Raw genomic sequence first — 21,735 nt, 5'->3', positions numbered from 1 at the left:
AGCACTCCTCTGTGCTCTCTCCTGTCTGATAGTACTCCTCTGTGCTCTCTCCTGTCTGATAGTACTCCTCTGTACTCTATCCTGTCTGATAGCACTCCTCTGTGCTCTCTCCTGTCTGATAGTACTCCTCTGTGCTCTCTCCTGTCTGACAGTACTCCTCTGTACTCTATCCTGTCTGATAGTACTCCTCTGTGCTCTCTCCTGTCTGATAGTACTAATCTGTGCTCTATCCTGTCTGATAGCACTCCTCTGTGCTCTCTCCTGTCTGATAGCACTCCTCTGTGCTCTCTCCTGTCTGATAGCACTCCTCTATGCTCTCTCTCCTGTCTGATAGCACTCCTCTGTGCTCTCTCTCCTGTATGATAGTACTCCTTTGTGCTCTCTCCTGTCTGAAAGTACTCCTCTGTGCTCTCTCCTGTCTGATAGTACTCCTCTGTGCTCTCTCCTGTCTGATAATACTCCTCTGAGCTCTCTCCTGTCTGATAGTACTCCTCTGTGCTCTCTCCTATCTGATAGTACTCCTCTGTGCTCTCTCCTGTCTGATAATACTCCTCTGAGCTCTCTCCTGTCTGATAGTACTCCTCTGTGCTCTCTCCTTACTGATAGTTTTCCTCTGTGCTCTCTCCTGTCCTATCAGACAGAGGAGTGCCTGCCCACCCTCACTTACAGGCCCTGGGTGCTGAATGCAAAATTGAGGGGTCCCCAGCGGCGGAAACCCCGCGGTCAGACATCTTATCCCCTATCCTTTAGATAAGGGATAAGATGTCTTAGGACCGGAGTACCCCTTTAATGTTTTGCCAAGATGTACAACATATAAAAAGCTTTTGTATCTGATAGTGCTCATTTAAGTTGTATAAAAATTCAGTACAAAGGCAGTTTTACCCTACATGTATGAGAATAGTCTCAGTTAATGTAGCAACACAGTACCATATTATGCCATGAGGTTTATTGCTGGTGTTTTGGAAAAAGAGGAGAAATGTGTTTAGGGTTCTTATAGAGGATAAAGGGGTTCACCCCCTTAGCTTTAACCCTGGCATCGACAAAACCAAACAGAAATCATGAGAACTCCTTTCAAGATAAATGAAAAGAAGAACTGCTGATCATGTTGACAGAGAGAGAAAGATAATTAATATAATCCATGTTCGGAATACTCTTCTGCACAGTGGCTGTCCATACATGGAAAATCAGTTTAGTAGTAAGAGACAGTCTATCAGAACCTGCTTCCCCAAATATATTAAATAAGGACCACTCCATAGTCTGGGGTAAATGCAATCAATATTTAGATAAGAGGTGCGATGTAAGTGTAGCCCACATGTCACGTATACGGGGCAATCCCAAAGATGAAACATACCCGCTTTTGGCAGACAGCATTTAGGACAACAGGGGTTACCAGAAGAAAAAAAATTGGGCCATCAATTTTGAGAAAAATATGCCATATAAAAGATCATAAGGGTCATTGATTTGTGCTATCATGAGCTGTCCTATTTTAGTGAAGGTTTAACCCCTTAAGGACTCAGCCCATTTTGGCCTTTTACGTTTTCATTTTTTCCTCCTCGCCTAAAAATCATAACTCTTTTATATTTTCATCCACAGACTAGTATGAGGGCTTGTTTTTTGCGCGACCAGTTGTCCTTTGTAATGACATCACTCATTATATCATAAAATGTATGGCGCAACCAAAAAACACTTTTTGTGGGGAAATTAAAACGAAAAACGCAATTTTGCTAATTTTGGAAGGTTTCGTTTTCACGCCGTACAATTTATGGTAAAAATGACGTGTGTTCTTTATTCTAAGGGTCAATACGATTAAAATGATACCCATTATTAAATACTTTTATATTATTGTTGCGCTTAAAAAAAATCACAAACTTTTTAACCAAATTAGTACGTTTATAATCCCTTTATTTTGATGACCTGATCTTTACTTTTTTTGATACCACATTTGCATATAAAAAACTTTTAATACATTTTTTATAATTTTTTTTAAATAAAATGTATTAAAAAAGTAGGAATTTTGGACTTTTTTTTTTTTTTTTTTCGTTCACGCCGTTAACCATTCGGGATTATTAACATTTTATTTCAATAGTTCGGACATTTACGCACGCGGCGATACCAAATATGTCTATAAAAAAAAAAATTTACGCTTTTTGGGGGTAAAATAGGAAAAAACGGACGTTTAACTTTTTTATTGGGGGAGGGGATTTTTCACTTTTTTTTAACTTTTACTTTTACATTTTTTTTATTTTTTTTTTACACTTGAATAGTCCCCATAGGGGACTATTCATAGCAATACCATGATTGCTAATACTGATCTGTTCTATGTATAGGACATAGAACAGATCAGTATTATCGGTCATCTCCTGCTCTGGTCTGCTCGATCACAGACCAGAGCAGGAGACGCCGGGAGCCGGACGGAGGCAGGTGAGGGGACCTCCGTGCGGCGTTCTGAATGATCGGATCCCCGCAGCAGCGCTGCGGGCGATCCGATCATTCATTCAAATCGCGCACTGCCGCAGATGCCGGGATCTGTATTGATCCCGGCACCTGAGGGGTTAATGGCGGACGCCCGCGAGATCGCGGGCGTCGGCCATTGCCGGCGGGTCCCTGGCTGCGATCAGCAGCCGGGATCAGCCGCGCATGACACGGGCATCGCTCCGATGCCCGCGGTTATGCTTAGGACGTAAATGTACGTCCTGGTGCGTTAAGTACCACCACACCAGGACGTACATTTACGTCCTGCGTCCTTAAGGGGTTAAAGGGGTACTCCGCCCCTAAACATCTTATCCCCTATCCAAAGGATAGGGGATAAGATGTCTGATCACGGGGGGATTGCATGCCGCTGTCAGCACCTCAGTCATCCGGTGCACGGGGCGAACATGAATGAAGGGGGCGTGGCATGACATCACAAACACGGAAGCTCCAAGCTTCGGTGTTCAGAACGCTGCGGCGCCGGCCCAGAGATCACAAGGGGTCCCAGCGGCCGGACCCCCCACGATCAGACATCTTATCTCCTATCCTTTGGATAGCGAATAAGATGTCTAGGGGCGGAGTACCTCTATAAGTAATTTATAGAGGAAACTAACGGAGAATGGAGTGTGTTTACAAAAGGAAATTTACAATAGGCCTCAGCAAAAGAGAGAGAAGTAAACAGGACAAGAGGTTGCACTTATGAACGATTACTCTCAAAAAGTAATACCGATCTATTAGGATCAAGTTTACAATGTACAATGGCACACCATGAGTGGGTTATCTTTGAGAATGGGAGGGATCTCAGAGGGTTTGCAAGAGTAGTAGGGTAGGCAAGGCCAAGGAAGAAGCAAGAGCACAATCAAGTGAAGAATTGGCAAATCTGTCCCTACCTCTTAACCAGTCCATAACATGCAATGCTGTAAACCTTTAGATTAAAGTGGTACTCTGGTGGAAAAAAACATTCTAATCAACTGGTGCCAGAAAGAAAAACTGATTTGTAAATTTAAAAATCTTAATCCTTCCAGTACTTATTAGCTGCTGTATGCTGCAGAGAAAGTTGTGTAGTTCTTTTCTGTCTGACCACAGTGCTCTCTGCTGACACCTCTGTCTGTGTCAGGAATTGTCCAGAGCAGGAGAGGTTTGCTATGGGGATTTGCTCCTGCTCTGGACATTTCCTGACATGGACAGAGGTGTCAGTAGAGAGCACTGTGGTCAGGCAGAAAATAACAATACAACTTCCTCTGTAGTATACAGCTAGCTTTTATACCTTAACAGATATCCCCTAGTTTCTGCAACTCTTAGCAGCAAAAAGAGCTGACAGATCCCCTTTAACACCTTAAGGCAACAGCCAACTCCATTTTTGCATTATTGTTTTTTCCTCCTCACCTTCTAAGAGGCATATATCTTTTATTTTCCCAATCCACAGACCCAGGGCTTGTTCTTTGCATGCCCAATTGTAGTTTGTAATGACACCTTTCATTTTACCCAAAAATGTACGACGAAATAAAAAAAAAATAAAAAAATCATTTTTGGAGGGAATATGATAAAAATGCAATTTAGAAAAATTTGGGAGGTTTTGTTTTTACACAGTGCACTTTATGGTACAAATTACATGTTCTCTTTTAGTCGGTGGGTCAATACAATTAAAACGATACCAAATTTATAATTGTACTATTAGTGCTACTTTAAGAAAATAGTCAAATTTTTGAACAAAATCATAAAAAATTCTGCATTTCTGACTTTTAGTATTTTTATATGTTTACACTATTCACTGTGTCTGCACTTATTTTTTTTTTGTAAAACAGGAAAAGGGGCAGGGTTATTTGAATTTTTAGGGAAGGGGCTTTTATATCATTTGAAAACATTCTTTTATTTTTTATTTTATACTTTTATAAGATTAGATTTCATTCACTGTACAATGTTATGCTATTGCTAAAGATTGGCACTCTACTGATACAGCCGTCGGCAAGAGGCTAGGTAAGGAGGCCTCTGCAGCCATTTTAACCCATCTGACCCCCGCATGCTAATTGGACCTGTCATTTACAGTTCCTGTGCTCGCCTCAGAGACACCTTATTTTCCATAGCATACAGGTATGCCATGGTGCATTAAGGCCAAGATGGCAAGGGTGCCCTTTGTCTTCTATGACCTTTTAAAACTAATAACCTATCTTCTGGATAGGCCTTAAAGGGGTATTCCAGGATTTTTTTTTATTTGACTATGCTACAGGGGCTGTAAAGTTAGTGTAGTTCATAATATAGTGTCTGTACCTGTGTGTGACGGTTTTCTACAATTATTATGTGATTTTCACCCCACTATTTATTTTTATCAGCATACAAAAATGACTGTTGTCTCAGATTTTTCCCAGGTTGCAATGCGGCTGAGACCTGACTCACTAGTCAGCTGATGACAGGGAGCCTGTCTGCTTCAATGGGTGGAGCGATCACTTGGTGGGAGAGAGATCAATCTGCAACTAATGCAACAGCTGTAGGCACCCTGACTGAAAACCACAGGTCTTTTGTTTGAATGGGTGGGGTGGCTGATGTGTGGGAGGGAGGAAAATGAAATTGTGGGATTCGTAGTCAAAAAAAGAAAAAGTCAAACAAGAAATACTAGTTCACAAAAAGCTAGCCACAGTGTTATGTTAATCTCATGACATAGCCATTTAGCCCCAAGACAAGCGCAGATCCTTCCTAAGCATGTCCATTACTGCCTGCCAGGTCGATACTAAGATCACCTTATGGTGGATAACCCCTTTAAATATCAGATTGACAGGTGTCTGACTCCAGTTGTCTGAAGAGGGTGCTGTATTTGTGTTGTAGCCTTTTCAATGTTTACTGCACAGCAGACACTTCAGCTGATGTGTCAGGAGTCAGATCTGATATTGAAGAAGTACTGCAGCCTTGGGGATATCCGCAGGATAGGGGATAAATGTCTGATTGCGAGGGGGGGTCAAATGCAGGGACCCCCCTCAATCTCCTGTACGGGACCCTGGCTTTGCTCTGGCTCTCCCCATGCAGGAGGCGTGTCTGCCGCAGCATGACGCCGTGGCCGACACACCCCCTTCATGTTTCTCTTTAGGTGAGGCAGAGATGCAGCGTTTGTGCATCCCTTCCCCCTCTAAAGCTGAATGGAGGGGGCGTATCTGTTGACCCCTTAGTGAGGTCGACGACATGAGCATTAGTTGCGCAGAGCCGCGACAATGGCGGGTCCCCGTAAGGAAGATCGCAGGGGGTCCCATTGGTTGGATCCTCCGTGATCAGACACTTATCCTCTATCCTGTGGATAGGGAAAAGGTTGTCTATGGCTGCAGTACTCCTTGATAGCCTACCCAGAGGGTAAGCCCTTTAACATAGTGTAAATTATCATTCAGGTGAGTGCTCTCTACTCTTTTTCTACATTGTGGACTAAATGATAATTAGGCTCAGTAGCTTCTGCCTGGGACTGCCTGTTGCTCCCCATATCAGCAATACATTCTACTTACTGGAGCCTCTTTCTGAGTAACAGAGCCCCACTATAACCAACTCTGCCTCTATCCTGATTGCTGGCCTCTCCCATTCCATAAATCAGCAATGGTCTGGGGAGTGCTGATGTTTTGTCGCTTCTTTAAATGGCTTACCTACAAAGACAATCACTGGCTGAGGCAGATCAGGATTGCAGCAGGGGAATGAGGGCAGATCCCCTTTAAGGACACCATGATACAGGTATTAAGGACACCATGATACAGGTATTAAGGACACCATGATACAGGTATTAAGGACACCATGATACAGGTATTAAGGACACCATGATACAGGTATTAAGGACACAAACATGATATACAGGTGAGAACCACATGCAAACTGCAGGACTTAGTAAGCAAAACTTCTTGGTGCTATTTAATGATGTATGCTACCCAATATATAGATCTTAAGAAAAAAAGAAAAAAATTGAAATGCCATCAATGTCAGTTACATTGCAGAATCCAGTAGTTTCACTCACCTGTGCTGATATTAGTTTGATTTTCCTCTTCTTTAAATTGCTGACTGATCCCCATACACATCTCATTTCCTCCTGTTACAGCTTCTTCTTTAATACAAGTCAGATATTCAGCCTAAGTTCCCCATAATGTACAAATAAGAAGAAAGTTGGAGAGGTTTAACAGAACACTGTATGGAAACAGAGAACTGGTGTAGCCGCTAATCATTGTCATAAAGGAAGAAATATTTAGCAGTCTAAAAATGATCATATACAGTATTTGCTGAAATTTACATCTACCTGATAATCCTGTAGGATATTGTAATTTTCGTTAGGACAACTCAGTGTATAATAAGGACAAGAGAATCCATCAGGTACGTTCTTCATATTGAATCCTTCTGTAAAACACACACGTGTGCCTGAATACAGTGTTTATACTTAGTCATTGATGGTTAAAGGGGTATTCCAGGAAAAAACTTTTGTTTTATATCAACTGGCTCCACTGTAAATTACTTCTATTAAAAAATCTTAATCCTTCCAATAATTATCAGCTGCTGAAGTTGCTGCTTGTCTCGGGAACTGCACAGGGTAGAAGAGGTTTGCTATGGGGATTTGCTTCTACTCTGGACAGTTCCCGAGACATGTGTCATCAGAGGGAACTTAGACAGAAAAGAACAACTCAACTTCAGCAGATCATAAGTTCTGAAAGGATTAAGATTTTTTAATAGAAGTATTTTACAAATTTGTTTAACTTTCTGGAGCCAGTTGATATATAAAAAATATTTTTTCCTGGATAACCCCTTTAAAGTTAGGGCCATGTTTACATAACGGAAATTCAGAGCAAAATCCAGTGAGAAAATTCTGCTCAACAAATCAGTTGCAGCAGAGTACTATTGTTTTCAAATGCATTCTGCTGCATTGTGCACATGATAGAATTTCCTAGTGGAAAGATCTGATTAATTCAGTGGAATCTGTTCAAAGATGCATGGTCGTCTATGTAGCTTTTCAGAGAGAACGCCATATGCGGAATGTCCATCCGTGTTTTTCGGACAGACACTCTGAAAATATTCCACTGTGTGAACATAGCCTTAGGGTGCGTTCACACTGCGGAATCTCCGCTCGCTGAATTCCGTGAGCGGAGATTCCGCCTGGCGGCCGCCGCCCAACGTGCTTCAACGCTAGGGCCGTGGGGCACTGAGCCATCACCATTGACGGCTGTGCAGTGCTCGCGGAATCCGCACAAAGAATGAACATGTTCTTTCTTTGTACGGAACAATTCCGCAGTGTGAATGGGTCTCGCGGAGACCCATTCACACTAATGTTAAGTTCACACCACGGAGTTCCGCTCATGGAATTCCGTAGTGTGAACGCACCCTTAGAGGGACGGCAACTGGGTCTCAGAGCTTAGAGAAAGGGCCCCAACAAATGTGCTGCCCAGAGGCCTCCACTAAGGGTAGTTTTACACTTTTCTAGAAGGAGTGCTGAGACCTGAAAGCAACCAGATTTGTCATGTGTTGCCCTTGGAGTGCTGGAAAGAGGCGAATATTTTTTATTTTAATCCATTTTCTGCAGTAAATAAAATTCACATGGAAATCAGCATTAAACTCTGCTCATTCTGGGTGGACTTTCTTGAGGATTTCCCTTTGGATTGTGCGTCCACACCATCTCCCCAATGGAAATATACCCTTACAGCCAATAAATGTCCTCTCTTACCTGACGATGTAAGGGAATGGTGGTTCTTCATCAAAATGTCCTCATACAGATGCTTATGTCCTTCTAAATATTCCCATTCTTCCATGGTGAAAAAGACAGTGACATCCTGACACCTTATAGGAACCTTGTACGCAAAGAAACAGATCAAGGGAGAAAACCCAATTTTTTTTTATAAACAAAATTAAAAACTGTTTATACATTGTAAGTGCTGGAGTATCCCTCTAAATATACATAGCTTCCAAAATACAATACACTACAAAAGCAATCCACTAACATTGCCCCAAATCTATTGAACTTAGTGTGTTATAGATCATTCACGAGGCGGAATCTACTCAATAAATTTCTTACATGCCATTTACTTATAGCCATTGATTCATTTGTCCAACTGTGGGATATCCTAAATCTATCAATATCTTAGAATAGCCAACAACAGTAAGGCTTTCATATTGTGGCTGCAATAGGGGTCATGCGACCAAAAATTGCAATGTCACACTATAGTGATCATGCTGCATCACAGCTATGGTCAGTCAATAGGGTCGGATTGCAAAGTGGCCTTGACTGTGGCCTAATGTGGCCTCGCAAGAAATCTGCTTAGGATTTCTTGCGACTATTGGGTTGCAGGCCCTTGTGGGTGGCAATGCAACCCCATTCACTTTTTATAGCTGCAATACAGTGAAATCACCGCAGTGCAACACAACATGCGCACGTGCCCAAATTTGACATGTAGTCCTAGCCTGGACCAACTTGTTTATAATCTTTTCCTAGCCCGATCCTGAATTTAAGCACCTTGGGGGAGATTTATCAAAAGTTGCTCAGGTGCCCATAACAACCAATCAGCACGATTCTTTCATTTTTAACAAGGCCTCTGCAAAATGAAAGAAGTGATCTGATTGGTTGCTATGGGCAACTGGGCAACTTTTCCTTTGCAAATATAGAATAGAGTTAGTGCAGCTCAATCAATATTCTAACCCGAGGTTAACTGGTATGGTCTAAAAACCCAAAAGACCAAATAGTAGGCAGAAAAAATTATATAATAATAAAATATTATATAACCAGTCCTCAAGGGGTAGTGGAAAAAGGAAAGAGGAATAGGAGAAAAGGGGGTGACCGTTATCAATATATAGTAGTAGTGATAATTAAAAAAAAAAGGTAATAAAAAGCCTGAAAGGGTAAAATAAATTAAATAATCTTATACATTTATTAAATATGAATAATACAATCAATACCCGAGCAGGGCCCTTGCTCAGGTATTAAAAATATAAATATATACAATAAAATGACCTAAAAAATGATACTAAAAATTGCCAGCCGTCTCAAAAAAAGAATAAATAGTCTATAGCAGCAAAGAATTGACAGCAATAACTTGACAGACTCCACAAATGTGTGAATTGAGGTACGATAGTCTTAAAGAGCAGCAAGTTATTGTATGGTCTTGAATAGTTAGAGTTTGAGTAATAAACAAGTTATTTCAAGATGTCTGTCAAATGGAGCAAATGATGTTGAATAACTGCAGACCAAGTACAAGGTAGCTGAAGAAATGTCATTCATCAAAGTGTTGAGAGGAGAAGCTTGTAAGATGCCGGTAATTGTATCCACAATGTAACAAGATAGTAATAGAATGCTGATACAGTTAATTATAGGAATTGGAGCGATACTTTACCACCTAGTAGACAGAGCTTGTAGGCAGCCGAGTGTCCCTGAAAACGGCAGATTCCAGAGAACAATGGCAGTAAATGTCCACATGGACGATGTCCGGTGCTCGGATCGTCACTGCCCTGGCATGTGCATGTGGATACCTTGATGGGGCAATGTGTAAGTGCGCTTCTCCTGCGGCAAGCACTCGCTTTCGGTATAACAATAACCGGCTTTAGATATTTAGAAATATAGAAAAGATCGCTCTGCTTGGCACGGATCGGCTGCCGGCTTATAGGGGAGTTTCAGCAGAGGTGAGTCGGCGTCCGTGTGCAGTGTGAATTGTGCGCGATTTACAGTGGTCCTCAAACCGGGGTGCTGCAGCGCTGTCAAGACTGGATCGGCTGGTATAGCGGCTATTAGCCGGTGAGATGGATATGGCAGTAATATAATACCAAGGGCTATACGCGTTTCACGACAAGTGTCGCATTCTTCAGTAGCCAAGATATATTAAGGGGCTAGTGCATACAGAGCAGGCTTAAATAAGGCAAAATCAAGTGATGTCACTACAAGGTGAGTGGGAGAAAAGGAAAACCCGGAATAGACAGGTGAAAAAAAAATGTAGGTAGAGGTGATGTGAATATAGAGATAGGAAGAAATGTAGAGATAAAGGAAGTTTTATAAATAGAATATGGTCGCATATCTGTAAATGAATGAATGTAATTAGATGAAAGTAATAAAAAGGGCATATATTAATGAATGAAAGGAGGAATATAGATGTCAAGAATTAGATCACAGTACGATGGATGAATGGAGAAAAGGGGAATATACTACATTGGTGTGTAGATATAGATATAAATAAATATGGAAAAAATGTGAAATATTGAATGAAAGGAAAAATGTGTTTTAATGATAGATAAATGAATATATATAAATATATATAAATATGTAGGGATTATATGATGCAGAGAGAGTTATATTGGACATAAAAAATTGTTAGATATAAAAGACATATCATATGATGTGTGGGATGGCTCATATATATATCAGGGAAATAAAGAGGAAAATGGGAGAGATAGAAAAAAGGGGAAAGAAAAAAGAGAAAATAGAGGGCAAAATGGACACATATAAAATATACAAGATACAGTATAAAATACAGCATGAAAAAAATATTAAAAAATGGTAAAATAAATAAATATACTAGGAAGAAACAGAATGAATAATAGATACCAATGTAATATATAATATAACAATCATAAAAGACATAAAAGGAAGAATCATAAAACAGAGATCATGGACGTGGTGTCCACATGATCTCTGTTTTATGATTCTTCCTTTTATGTCTTTTATGATTGTTATATTATATATTACATTGGTATCTATTATTCATTCTGTTTCTTCCTAGATCCTAGTATATTTATTTTACCATTTTTTTTATATTTTTTCCATGCTGTATTTTATACTGTATCTTGTATATTTTATATGTGTCCATTTTGCCCTCTATTTTCTCTTTTTTCTTTCCCCTTTTTTCTATCTCTCCCATTTTCCTCTTTATTTCCCTGATATATATATGAGCCATTCCACACATCATATGATATGTCTTTTATATCTAACAATTTTTTATGTCCAATATAACTCTCTCTGCATCATATAATCCCTACATATTTCTATATATTTATATATATTCATTTATCTATCATTAAAACACCTATTTCCTTTCATTCAATATTTCAAATTTTTTCCATATTTATTTATATCTATATCTACACACCAATGTAGTATATTCCCCTTTTCTCCATTCATCCATCGTACTGTGATCTAATTCTTGACATCTATATTCCTCCTTTCATTCATTAATATATGCTCTTTTTATTACTTTCATCTAATTACATTCATTCATTTACAGATATGCGACCATATTCTATTTATAAAACTTCCTTTATCTCTACATTTCTTCCTATCTCTATATTCACATCACCTCTACCTACATTTTTTTTCACCTGTCTATTCCGGGTTTTCCTTTTCTCCCACTCACCTTGTAGTGACATCACTTGATTTTGCCTTATTTAAGCCTGCTCTGTATGCACTAGCCCCTTAACCTCCCTAGCGGTATGATTCCGTCTGGAAATTTGTACCAAAAGCGGTACAATTTTTTCATTGAAATTCCACATCTCCCCCCCGTCACATTCCCCCTCCCTTGTCACATTTCCCCCCCATATCACATTCTCCCCCTCCTTGTCACATTCCCCCCCCTGTCACATTCCCCCCCCCCTTGTTGCATTCTCCCCCCCCTGTCACATTCATTCCCCCTGTCACATTCTCCCCCCTTGTTACACTCTCCCCCCCCGTCACCTTCATCCCCCCCCCTGTCACATTCATCCCCCCGTCACATTCTCCCCCTTGTTACATTCTCCCCCCCCCCTTGTTACATTTTCCCCCCTCCATGTTACATTCCACTCCCCCCCCTGTCACATCCCCCCTTTGTCACATTCCTCCCCCCTGTCACATCCCCCCCCTTGTCACATTCCCCCCTATGTCACATTCCCCCCCCCTTGTCACATTCCCCCCCCCCCCCTCTTGTTACATTCTCCCCTGTGTCACATTCCCCCCTCTGTCACCTTTTCTTGTCCTGCAGCAGTATACACTAGGTTTGCCGGGCAGATTTCAAACCTAGTGTATTTGCTGCAGAACAAGTCCTTTCCCCTTCAGCCAATCACAGGCTTTACACCACTGCGGCCTGTGATTGGCTGAAAAGGGAAAGGTCCTGTAAGATGAATAGAGCAGTGACCAGAACGCACGGAGGGGACCGACATCTGCAGGGACCGGGATTAGGTGAGCAAAAGGTTTTTTTATTTTCTTCCTTTTTACTTTTACACTTAGTTCAGGGTTTTTCTACCAGGGGGCCTCCAGCTGTTGTGAAACTACTGCTCCCAGCATGCCCGGACAGCCTTTGGCTGTCCGGGCATGCTGAGAGTTGTAGTTTTGCAACATCTGGAGGCCCCCTGGTTGAGAAACACTGACTTTTAGTATATGTCTTTACCTGCTCTGGCCGGCACCCGCAACGGGAGCCGACCCGAGCAGATAATAACATATTTTCCCGGGGGCTGCATCACTACATCGCAAAAAGCAAAAATCGCGATTCGATTGCTTTTGCGATATACTGTGCAGCCCGCACAGCAACTCTGCAATTCTACCCCGAGCGTGACTCGGGGTTACCGCTTCTAGCAGCGAAAATTAACCCCGAGTCACGCTCGGGAATACCGCTAGGCTGGTTAATATATCTTGGCTACTGAAGAATGCGACACTTGTCGTGAAACGCGTATAGCCCTTGGTATTATATTACTGCCATATACATCTCACCGGCTAATAGCCGCTATACCAGCCGATCCAGTCTTGACAGCGCTGCAGCACCCCGGTTTGAGGACCACTGTAAATCGCGCACAATTCACACTGCACACGGACGCCGACTCACCTCTGCTGTAACTCCCCTATAGGCCGGCTGCCGATCCGTGCCAAGCAGAGCGATCCTTTCTTTCTCACCGCACAAATATCTAAAGCCGGTTATTGTTATACCGAAAGCGAGTGCTTGCCGCAGGAGAAGCGCACTTACACATTGCCCCATCAAGGTATCCACATGCACATGCCAGGGCAGTGACGATCCGAGCACCGGACATTGTCCATGTGGACATTTACTGCCATTGTTCTCTGGAATCTGCCGTTTTCAGGGACACTCGGCTGCCTACAAGCTCTGTCTACTAGGCGGTAAAGTATCGCTTCAATTCCTATAATTAACTGTATCAGCATTCTATTACTATCTTGTTACATTGTGGATACAATTACCGGCATCTTACAAGCTTCTCCTCTCAACACTTTGATGAATGACATTTCTTCAGCTACCTTGTACTTGGTCTGCAGTTATTCAACATCATTTGCTCCATTTGACAAACATATTGAAATTACTTGTTTATTACTCAAACTCTAACTATTCAAGACCATACAATAACTTGCTTCTATTTAAGACTGCCGTACCTCAATTCACACATTTGTGGAGTCTGTCAAGTTATTGCTGTCAATTCTTTGCTGCTATAGACTATTTATTCTTTTTTTGAGATGGCTGGCAATTTTTAGTATCATTTTTTAGGTCATTTTATTGTATATATTTATATTTTTAATATCTGAGCAAGGGCCCTGCTCGGGTATTGATTGCATTATTAAAATGTAATAAATGTATAAGATTATTTAATTTATTTTACCCTTTCAGGCTTTTTATTACAATTTTTTACTTTTATTATCACTATTACTGTACCGTATATACTCGAGTATAAGCCGACCCGAATATAAGCCGAGGCCCCTAATTTCACCCCAAAAACCCAGGAAAAGTTATTGACTCGATTATAAGCCTAGGGTGGGAAATACATCATCACCCCATGTAATCATCCCCCCCCCCCCACCCCGTCATCATCATCGCCTGTCAATCCCTTCATCAGTGGTCTTCAACCTGCGGACCTCCAGATGTTGCAAAACTACAACTCCCAGCATGCCCGGACAGCCATCGCCTGTCCGGGCATGCTGGGAGTTGTATTTTTGAAACCTCTGGAGGTCCGCAGGTTGAAGACCACTGTGGCCTTAGTCATCATCCAGCCCCCCCCCCCCCCCTCCCTTTTGTTTTGTACTCACCTCCCCTCGTCGGGAAGTTAAGGTGAGCTGGTCCAGGCCATCTATGGTGCAGGGACCATCCGGTGGGGATGGTTAGTCGTTGCGGGCTGTCCATTTTCACCAGGGGGCCCTCTTCTCTGCGCTTCGGGCCTGCCCTGGACTAGTGATGTTGCTTTGATGACGACGCACAGGCAACATCACTAGTCCGGGGCCAGGCCCGGAGAAGAGGGCCCCCGGTGAAAATGGACAGCCCGCAACGACTAACCATCCCCACCGGACGGTCCCTGCAGCATGGATGGCCCGGACCAGCTCACCCTTCCTTCCCACCGAGGGGAGTACAAAACCAAAGGGGGGGGGGGCTCGGATGATGACAAAGGCCGCAGTGGTGTTCAACCTGTGGACCTCCAGAGGTTTCAAAACTACAACACCCAGCATGCCCGGACAGCCAATGGCTGTCCGGGCATGCTGGGAGTTGTAGTTTTGCAACTTCTGGAGGTCCGCAGGTTGAAGACCACTGAGAAGGGATTGACAGGCGGAGAGTTCACTCGAGTATAAGCCAAGGGGGCGTTTTCAGCACGAAAAATGATGATGAAAAACTCTGCTTATACTCGAGTATATACGGTATATTGATATCTGTCACCCCCTTTTCTCCTATTCCTCTTCCCTTTTTTTTACCTTTTCCCACTACCCCTTGAGGACTGGTTATATAATATTTTATTATTATATAATTTTTTCTGCATACTTTTCCTTTGCACAGTTTCTTGATCCAAGTCTAGCTCATGTATAGTCTCCTATTTTCTTTTTTTCGCTGTAATATATTTGTCATTTCAAGGGTTGGATGTTTTTTTACTGTGATAAGTGACATGAAGGCCAGTGTATTTCACAATGAAAGATTTAATGCACCTGTTAATATAACAAAAATCGAGTAGTACTCACCTCTCCTGTTATCAGATGGGCGATCTTGTTGGTGAGTTCTAGGATCTTCTGCTCATTGTTTCTATAATTAGTCAGTGAGATCCGTGAAGACACCATGATAGGGACCTGGTTCATGCTGCAGTCTTCATCCTTATTAGACATCTTCTTCTTTAATGTATACTCCTGTTTAAGTAAAGAAAAATGTTTTTCTCTATATACACCCCCTCCACCAGTCTGTGTATACCCCTTGTAGATATTGAAGATTAAAGGGGCACTCTCACCTCTCCAGTCAGCAGGTAGATTATCTGTAGACTGACATCTAATATCCTCTCAGCGATGTGTTGCTGGTCCTTGTCCATCGTCGGTGGTTTCTTGAGAAAAAGACTCATTCTCTTCTGTGACCTGAATTATATACTTTCTGGGACCTAGTGTAGTGGGATCGGATAGAGGAATATAGAAAATTCTACATGAAATATCAGATACTATGGCCCTCATTTACTAAAGTCCAACCGACTCTTTTTCTCGGTTATTGCGCCTAAATTTTGGTCGCAACGTCTGTGCAACTATTTATGTGACCAAATTTTAGTCGCACAACCGACACTTTAGAAAACACTCATAGTGTTTTTTTTCCATTCTGAAATGGGCGTGTTTTATGCAAAAATGGGTGTTTTACCCACAAAAAACAAAAAATACTCCAAGTACTTCCAAAATCACTTGAGAAAAAGTGTGAGTTTGCCTCACACAATAACCGACAGCCAAGAGGTCGAGTGAAATTCCAAAAATGGAGTGATTTCTAACAAGGGACTGTTTACCATTGTGTTTTGTGTGAAAGTAACTTGTTTTCTATAGTAAAATGCAATAATTGATATAGATCAATTAATAACCAGTCCTCTAGGGTCACGTGTTTCAAGGCCTCGGTCCTTTTCTTCAGTAGCTGTAGTCCTACCGCTACTGAAGAAAAGGCCCGAGGCTTTGAAACGCGTCTAGCATACTATATCAGCATTGGGAACCATATCTTCATCACATGCCAACCTGTTATTCCTAACTATCTACTTGCAACAGCTGGATGCCCCCAGCTTTGGGACCACCATCATTCGCATGCGCACAGCGCATCATTCACACGAGGAACGCCGGTCACCGCTCCCATACCGCTATCATCCTTCATCCTCCACCTGCGGCAACTACATCCCCTAAGGCTGGATAGCTCTCCGTGCCAGCCGCTTTACGGGAATCACTTCTATCCACGAGCAGACGGGCACCCTCCTCTGAGCCGGACACCTCCGTGCCAGCCGGCCGCACGTCACAGGACATTGATTGGTGAGCAGTGCCGTGCACCAAAACTTTACTCTGTTATCTACACAATATCAGGAACGGAGACATTCGAACCAGTGTATGTTACAGTCTACCCCATTGGACACATTAGATCTACAGTTTATCTATTTCGGATACAATATATCTAACAGTGCATCACACTGTAGCTATGAACTGAGTACTTGTACTGTCTGATCGAATGCATCATTTCCCCTAATTTGCGCATTGCATATTGTCCATAGTTGGCATTAGACTATATGTTCCCATATTTATTTTTATCTATTTTTTAATCATTGTTTTTGTGCTTTTATTTTTAAGTTCCTGTGCCGGATGCTTGGGCCCCGCTAAGGCACTTGGAAGCTCCCTCATTTACATCCTTTACCACTCATCAATAAATTAGTATTATTTTATTGGATCCCATCTCCCTTTGTCTTTCCTTCTATGCTCAATAATGATGTCACGTCACGGGAGCTGTGCATGACGGGAGAACATCCCTTGCATGATGGGAGAATATGCCCATGGGAGCTGGACAGTTCCCGGGACGTGAGTCATCAGAAAGCAGTTAGACAGAAAACAGCAACTCAACTTCAGAAGCTAATAACTATTGTAAGGATTAAGATTTTTTAATAGAAGTAATTTACAAATCTGTTTAACTTTCCGGAGCCAGTTGATATATATAAAAAAAGTTTTTTCCTGGAATACCCCTTTAACACAATTGCAATATTAGGTTTAAATCAATTTAACACCCAAGCTGATATACAAGAATAATTGTTGTAATGTTTGAAAAATGATAACACATGAATACTTTTGATTCATGAAAACTTTTTTAAACAAACAAGTCTAAACCATTTTCACTCCCACAACTAATTTCTTTAGCTCGGAGTTTGTGTGAAAAAAAACGTGCGACAGAAAAAAACCCCGAAATGTGTGACAGTATACTAAATAAGCCTGAAAAAAAAAAACGAGTGATATTGAAACCACTCCACAATAAACACTTCACTCTTAGTAAATGAGTGCCTATATGTTGGGAAAAAATCTCATAGTGGATGATGGAAGTCTAGTTTTGCAATAGCTGGAGGCACCCTGGTTGGGAAACAATGTCATATGCACTGGGGCTCCTGTTCTTTTAGGGGACTATAGCCCTGTGTATTGGGTTTAGTGTGGGTGAACTGGCTGTCAGTACAATGCCCCTGGCACACTTCTACATTATCTCTATGGATACACAAATGTATCCGATACTTACATTGTATAAAACCATGTTCTATATACCTACATGCTGTATACACATATACAGTGATCCCTCAACTTACAATGGCCTCAACATACAATAGTTTCAACATACGATGGCCTTTTCTGGACCATTGTAACTTGAAACCGGACTAAACATACAATGCTATGGAATCTGTGAAACGTGTCAATGGCTGGAAGAACCGACCAATTAGAATGGACATTTCATTGGTAAAACCCCTGTATTCCTAAAGTTCATGCACTGACTGGTGTCTGGTAGCGCCCCCTACAGTACAGGGAGGTATTACATGTTCTGTACTCTTTACCTGTGCCAGGGTTATCTGCTCCTTTGGACACCAGGTGAGGGCGGCTCCATTTTACTTTTTTTAGGACACTGTGTGTTCTGTACAGGACCCTGAAGAAGCTCCTGCCCTCTACATAGACCAGTGTTTCCCAAAGAGGGTGCCTCCAGCTGTTGCAAAACTACAAATCCCAGCATGCCCGGACAGCCAATGGCTGTCCGGGCATGCAGGGATTTGTAGCTTTGCAAAGGCTGGAGGCACCCCTGGGTGGGAAACACTGATCTAGACTATATACTACTATATAGTCCAACATGCTGGGAGCTGTAGTTTTGCAACAGCTGGAGGCCCCCCTGGTTGGGAAACACTGACCTATACTATATAGTCCAACATGCTGGGAGTTGTAGTTTTCGTTTGGGCAGCTGCTTAGTCACAGGCTGTATCAAGGCATGCTGGGAGTAACTAACTGCAACTCCTGAATTTGCTTTAAAAAAAAAGCGATCAAAAAGTCACATCAAAACAAAAATGGTACAGTTCTAAACTAGAGATCGGGGTGCAAAAAATGAGCCCTCATACAGGCTGGAGGGGGGCCTCCAGCTGTTGCAAAACTACAGCTCCCAGCATGTTGGACTATATAGTAGTATATAGTCTAGATCAGTGTTTCCCACCCAGGGGTGCCTCCAGCCTTTGCAAAGCTACAAATCCCTGCATGCCCGGACAGCCATTGGCTGTCCGGGCATGCTGGGAGTTGTAGTTTTGCAACAGCTGGAGGCACCCTGGTTGAGAAACACTGAAATAGACAGTGATTACAGCTCCCAGCAGATCTTTCTTACTTTTATATGTAAGGATTTGCTTTATCTGTTTTAGTTATCTACTTATTTTTCTTTAATTCTCACTTTTTCCTATTTTTGGATGACATTTTGGTGGCTTCAGAACCAATTACCAGGTTTCCATAGAGTTATGGTATCAACATACAATGGTTTCAACCTACAATGGTCATCCTGAAACCAATTAATATTGTAACTTGAGGGACCACTGTACTACTATACACAAGGTTCTCAGGACTAAACAACAAAAAAATCAGTCACACTTACCCAACCATTAACTTATCTACAGATGTCACATTTTAGATGCTTTAGGACCTTTGACGAAGTCACAGTCAGTCATGTGATCAGTCACATGCAAAGGTAGTGGGTATTTTCTATACTCTAAAGCAGTGGCCTCCAACCTGCGGACCTCCAGATGTTGCAAAACTACAACTCCCAGCATGCCCAGACAGCCGTTGGTTGTCTGGGCATGCTGGGAGTTGTAGTTTTGCAACATCTGGAGGTCCGCAGGTTGGAGACCACTGCTCTAAAGGACCTTCATGACATCAGAGTCACATGATCTCTAGTATCCACCCCTTTCAAAGTCTGATTTCAGAGCGTTTTTCCTACATTCTAGTGGGCTACTTATATATATATATATATATATATATATATATATATATATATATATTTTTTTTTTTATTATTATTCATTTATTTTTTCATATTGATTTTTGAAGAAACTATAAACCCAGTTTGGCTGATTGTTTATAATGAAATAAAATCTTAGAAGATACATTTCAAGGATAAAGTTTACTAAAGATAATTTATCCTTTGGAAAATAGTTTTAAAGGGGTTATCCAGGAAAAACCTTTTTTTTATTTATCAACTGACTCCAGAAAGTTAAACAGATTTGTAAATTACTTCTATCAAAAAATGTTTATCCTTTCAGTACTTATGAGCTGCGGAAGTTGAGTTGTTCTTTTCTGTCTAAGTGCTCTCTGATGACACGTGTCTCAGGAACCACCCAGTTTAGAAGCAAATCCCCATAGCAAACCTCTTCTACTCTGTGCAGTTCCTGAGACAAGCAGAGGTGTCAGCAGAGAGCACTGTTGCCAGACAGAAAACAACAACTCAACTTCAGCAGTTGATAATTATTGAAAGGATTAAGATTTTTTTTATAGAATTAATTTACAAATCTGTTTAACTTTCTGGATCCAGTTGATATATAAAAAAAAGTTTTTTTTCCTGGAATACCCCTTTAAGTAATACATTCTATAATTCTAGTATAAATTAAAAGTAGTGGCATTAAAAGTGTTGGCATATAACTAGAATACGCTTTTTACATTTATATGCATTTATGGTCTATTCACACGTACAGTATTCCGTGCAGATTTGATGCGCAGGATTTCAAGCTGTGTTCAGTTTACATTGAAATCTGCAGCAGAAAATCCTGCGCATCAAATCTGCACAGAATACTGTACGTGTGAATAGACCCTTAAAGGGAACCAATCAGCAGATTTTAGCATATATAACATTTGACAACACATTATATATATATATATATATATATATATATATATATATGCTAAAACCAATTATCCTCACCAACCCCAGGGGATGTTTTTGCCCCCAGGGATGTTAAAGATATGACATTATTAAGTCCCCCCTCGGCCACCCCGTAAGAAGTCCACTGGGCGGGAACTTATACTTACCAGCACCCATCGCTCCTGCCATGGTCCCGCCCCCTTGTCTTGATTAATGGCTCGCATCACCACTTTGTTCCCTCTGGGGACGAGGGGGTGGGGCCACAGCTGGAGTGACGGGATGCCCCTTCGGTGTGATTGACGGCCCACGTCATCACTCTTCTGCTTAAAACGTGGGCCGTCAATCATGCAAAGGGAGCGCACTGCGGCCAGAGCAATGGGATCAAGTAAGTAATGTTCCCTGCCCTGAGACTACTTACGGGGTGGGGGGGAGACTTTATAACTTCATATCGTCACCATCCCTGGGGGCAAAAATGTCCCCCCAAGATAGTGAGGATAAAGATTTTATCATATATAATGCCCTGCCAATCATTATATAGGGAATTATCTAGAATGTGTCTTTAGAATTACTTTGGATAGGGGATAAGTTATCTTTCACTTCAATACTTTAAAGGGGTACTCCGGCCGCTCAGCGTTTGGAAAAAACTGTTCCAAAACGCTGGAGCCGGCGCCAGGAGCTCGTGATGTCATAGCCCCACCCCCTCAATGCAAATCTATGGGAAGGCGTGTGACAGTCGTCACGCCCCCTCCCATAGACTTGCATTCAGGGGGCAGCTACCGCTGCATGCCAAATTTAACAGAGAAAGGGAGTCCTGAGTATCCCATCAGAATGCATTGGCAGTCACACATGTCTATTGCCACTGCACTCATTGTCTGCTGAAGCTCCCAGAGCATTGTACTTAAGGGGGTACTCCACTGGAAAATATATTTTTTTAAATCAACTGGTGCCAGAAAGTTAAACGGATTTGTAAATTACTTCTAGTAAAAAATCTTAAACCTTCCAGTACTTATCGGCTGCTGTATGTTAAAGAGGAAGTTCTTTTCTTTTTGAATTTCCATGGTGCTTTTTGCTGACACCACTGTCCATTTTAGGAACATAGCAAATCCCATAGAAAACCTATCCTGCTCTGGACAGTTCCCAAAATGGACAGAGGTGTCAGCAAGGAGTACTGTGGTCAGACAGAAAGGACATTTAAAAAAGAAAAT

At 41.7% G+C, this 21,735-nt stretch overlaps 1 protein-coding gene across 1 annotated transcript in view; it reads right to left on the bottom strand.

The window, feature by feature from the left end:
• Positions 1-19,408, bottom strand: part of LOC130283194 (zinc finger protein 84-like) — a 51,193-nt gene extending 31,785 nt beyond the window's left edge. The window contains exons 1-6 of the mRNA XM_056532398.1: positions 19,272-19,408; positions 15,622-15,765; positions 15,362-15,523; positions 8,138-8,261; positions 6,725-6,822; positions 6,449-6,560 (exon numbers count right to left, since the gene is read on the bottom strand). Coding sequence (XP_056388373.1) covers positions 6,449-6,560; positions 6,725-6,822; positions 8,138-8,261; positions 15,362-15,523; positions 15,622-15,729 — 604 coding nt within the window. The 5' untranslated portion in view covers positions 15,730-15,765; positions 19,272-19,408. The remainder of the gene's footprint in view (positions 1-6,448; positions 6,561-6,724; positions 6,823-8,137; positions 8,262-15,361; positions 15,524-15,621; positions 15,766-19,271) is intronic.
• Between the last annotated feature and the right edge of the window lie 2,327 nt (positions 19,409-21,735).

The sequence above is a fragment of the Hyla sarda genome, chromosome 7, assembly GCF_029499605.1.
Source record: "Hyla sarda isolate aHylSar1 chromosome 7, aHylSar1.hap1, whole genome shotgun sequence".
Taxonomy (NCBI): Eukaryota; Metazoa; Chordata; class Amphibia; order Anura; family Hylidae; genus Hyla; species Hyla sarda.
The sequence above is the reverse complement of the archived record's forward strand: the minus strand, read 5'-3'. Positions and strand labels throughout refer to the sequence as shown.